This window comes from Momordica charantia, assembly GCF_013281855.1.
Source record: "Momordica charantia cultivar OHB3-1 chromosome 10 unlocalized genomic scaffold, Mcharantia_2.0 BLBB01000010.1, whole genome shotgun sequence".
NCBI classification, from domain to species: domain Eukaryota; kingdom Viridiplantae; phylum Streptophyta; class Magnoliopsida; order Cucurbitales; family Cucurbitaceae; genus Momordica; species Momordica charantia.
Window position 1 is genome coordinate 9,097,042 of NW_028275158.1, and position 2,714 is coordinate 9,099,755.

The 2,714-nt window shown below is 46.9% G+C and overlaps 1 protein-coding gene across 1 annotated transcript; it reads left to right on the forward strand.

Annotated features, from left to right (window-relative positions):
• The first annotated feature begins 736 nt into the window (after positions 1 to 736).
• LOC111013824 (uncharacterized) lies at positions 737 to 2,427 on the forward strand. The gene is made up of 3 exons (XM_022288340.2): positions 737 to 1,520; positions 1,637 to 2,099; positions 2,268 to 2,427. Exons 1-3 carry the CDS (start codon positions 737 to 739, stop codon positions 2,425 to 2,427), a joined length of 1,407 nt encoding a protein of 468 aa, XP_022144032.1.
• The last annotated feature ends 287 nt before the right edge of the window (positions 2,428 to 2,714 follow it).

Sequence of the window (2,714 nt, forward strand, 5' to 3'; positions counted from 1 at the left end):
AGCTCAATCCAGCCAAGTGTGCCTTTGGAGTCTCATCGGGGAAGTTCCTTGGTTTTATGGTACATAACCGGGGGATCGAAGTCAACCCAGAGAAGTAAAAGTCGTGCTCGACATGGAGGCACCCAAGACTCTGAATCAGCTTCAATGCCTAATTGACAGGATTGCAGCTCTAAATAGATTCGTTTCGAGGTCAACAGATAAGTGCCTTCGTTTCTTCAAAGTCCTAAGAAAGAAAGAACCATTTGAATGAACGGAAGAGTGCGAGCAAGCACTGGAGTAGTTGAAAAACTACCTTTGCTCGGTACCTCTGCTCGCCAAGCCATTGCCAGGAGACAAGCTCCACTTGTACCTGGCAGTGTCTGACAGCGCTGTCAGATCGGCCCTAATCAAGCAAGAAGGAGTACGTCAAAGTCCTATTTATTACACAAGCAAAGCCATGACCGAGGCCGAGACCAGATATCTCCAAATGGAGAAGCTGGCCCTCGCCTTAATCTCCTCGGCCGGAAGACTTAGGCCGTACTTCTAAGCACACACCATCGTAGTGCTTACCAACTTGCCCCTGAAGAATATCTTCCATAAGCCAGAGACATTAAGGCGCCTGATGAAGTGGGCAATGTAGTTGAGCGAATACCACATCCAGTTTGAACCGAGAACTGCGTTGAAAGGGCAAGCAGTGGCATATTTCATCGTAGAGCTCACCCTACCACCTCAGTCGGCCAAGTTCGACCTCTAGTGGATGATTTACGTTGACGGATCTTCCAATGAGAGACGGTGCGGGGCAGGAATCCTCTTGCTCGCACCAGGTGGCGAGCGGTTCGAGTGTGCTCTGCGGTTCAATTTTCGGACTTCAAATAATGAGGCTGAGTATGAAGCGCTTTTGACAGGCCTGCACGTTGCTAGGGGACTGAGGGCCATCCACATCAAGGTCTTCAGTGATTCCCAGCTGGTCGTAAATCAGATTAAGGAGGAGTATCAAACGAAAGACTCCCGGATGAAAAAGTATCTAAGCAAAGTTAGATCGTACCTCGTCCAGTTCGAGACTTACGAGGTGAATCAAGTTCCAAGATCAGAAAATTCCAACACAGATGCTTTAGCCAAACTGGCATCAGCCTATGAGACTGACCTGGCCAGATCGGTCCTTGTCGTGATCCTGGATAATCCTTCAATCTTGGAGCCAGATTTGATGGAGGTAGAAACTCCAGAACCCTCGTGGATGGATCCAATCGTGGAATTTATCAAACGAAATCCACCGCAAGACTCAAAGGCGCATAAGAAGATGTCACGAAAAGTAGCTCGGTTCATACTCCGAGATGGAGCGTTGTATCGACGAGGATTTTCCCTGCCTCTCCTTAAGTGTGTAACTCCAGAAGATGGGAGTTACATCATCAAAGAAATTCACGAAGGAGTATGCGGCAACCATTCAGGAGCCAGGTCACTATCGGCCAAGGTGGTCCGACAAGGGTATTATTGGCCCATCGTTGATCAGGATGCCAAGAAGTTTGTGAAAGCCTGCGATAACTGTCAGCACTTTGCAAGCATTATCCATCAGCCTCCCGAGCTGCTCACCCCCATCTCGGCCCCGTGGCCATTCGCACAATGGGGAGTGATATCATAGGTCATTTTTCTCTTGGCAAAGGGCAAACCAAGTTCGATGTTGTCGCTGTAGATTACTTCACCAAGTGGGCAGAGGTCGAGACGCTCTCTCACATCACGGAGTCCAGAGTCACATCTTTCATATTGACAAACATTGTATGCCGTTTCGATATACCGAACGCTATTGTGACGGATAATGGAAAGCTGTTCGACAATGCAAAGTTCAAGGACTTTTGCAGGAAGCTGGGCATAAGCCATCTCAGTTCGTCCCCTGCGCATCCGAAAGCAATTGGGCAGGTTGAAGCGATAAATAAAATAATAAAACAAGGGCTCAAGATGAGATTGGACTCCAGGAAGAGGAGATGGGCCGAGGAGCTACCCGAGGTATTGTGGTCGTATCGGACCACCCTAAGAGAATCAACTAGCGAAACCCTATTCTCACTGGCCTTTGGCTCTGAAGCTGTCGTCCCAGTCGAGATCGGCGTGCCAACGAACAGGGTAGAGCAGTACGAGCCAACAAGAAACGAGGAAGAGCTACTCCTTAACCTTGATTTATTAGAAGAAAAAAGGGAAATGGCTCAACTACGCTTCGCGGAGTATCAGAACAGAATGACCAAACATTACAATGCCCGAGTTCGACCTTGAAGCTTTCAAGTTGGGCATTTGGTCCTCAGGAAGATTCAGAGTCATGTGGGCACCCTTGACCCAAGTTGGGAGGGACCATTCGAAGTCAAAGGCATAATCCGATTTGGAACGTACATGCTAGCCGACCTGGAAGGAAACGTGCTTGCGCATCCGTGGAATGCAGAGCACCTAAAGCGCTATTACCCTTGAAATGTCAAAATGGTCCTAAAATGGACTTGTAAAAATTTTCAAAGAGAGGAACTTTTAATAAACGGAGTTATTTAATTTCATGACTCTGAGTTCGATCAGAAATTAAGGCCACGAACTCCCATAAGACTTAAAACCGGTAAGGTAAATGTAAAAATTGATTAAATTCAAACCTCAAAACCCACGGATTCAAGGTGCGATGTCAAAATCAATTATGAACCAAAATTCAATCATTTGAACGCTCAAGTTAAAGGTGCGATGTAGAAAGTTCAAATTGTTTAATATTATCC

What these genes read in the sequence shown, in the direction of transcription:
- LOC111013824 (XM_022288340.2), top strand. Translation starts at nt 737, where the DNA reads ATGATTTACGTTGACGGATCTTCCAATGAGAGACGGTGCGGGGCAGGA. An exon ending in TGTGAAAGCCTGCGATAACT is followed by an intron (nt 1,521 to 1,636) that starts GTCAGCACTTTG and finishes CTCTTGGCAAAG; the next exon opens with GGCAAACCAAGTTCGATGTT. An exon ending in CCAACGAACAGGGTAGAGCA is followed by an intron (nt 2,100 to 2,267) that starts GTACGAGCCAAC and finishes TTTGGTCCTCAG; the next exon opens with GAAGATTCAGAGTCATGTGG.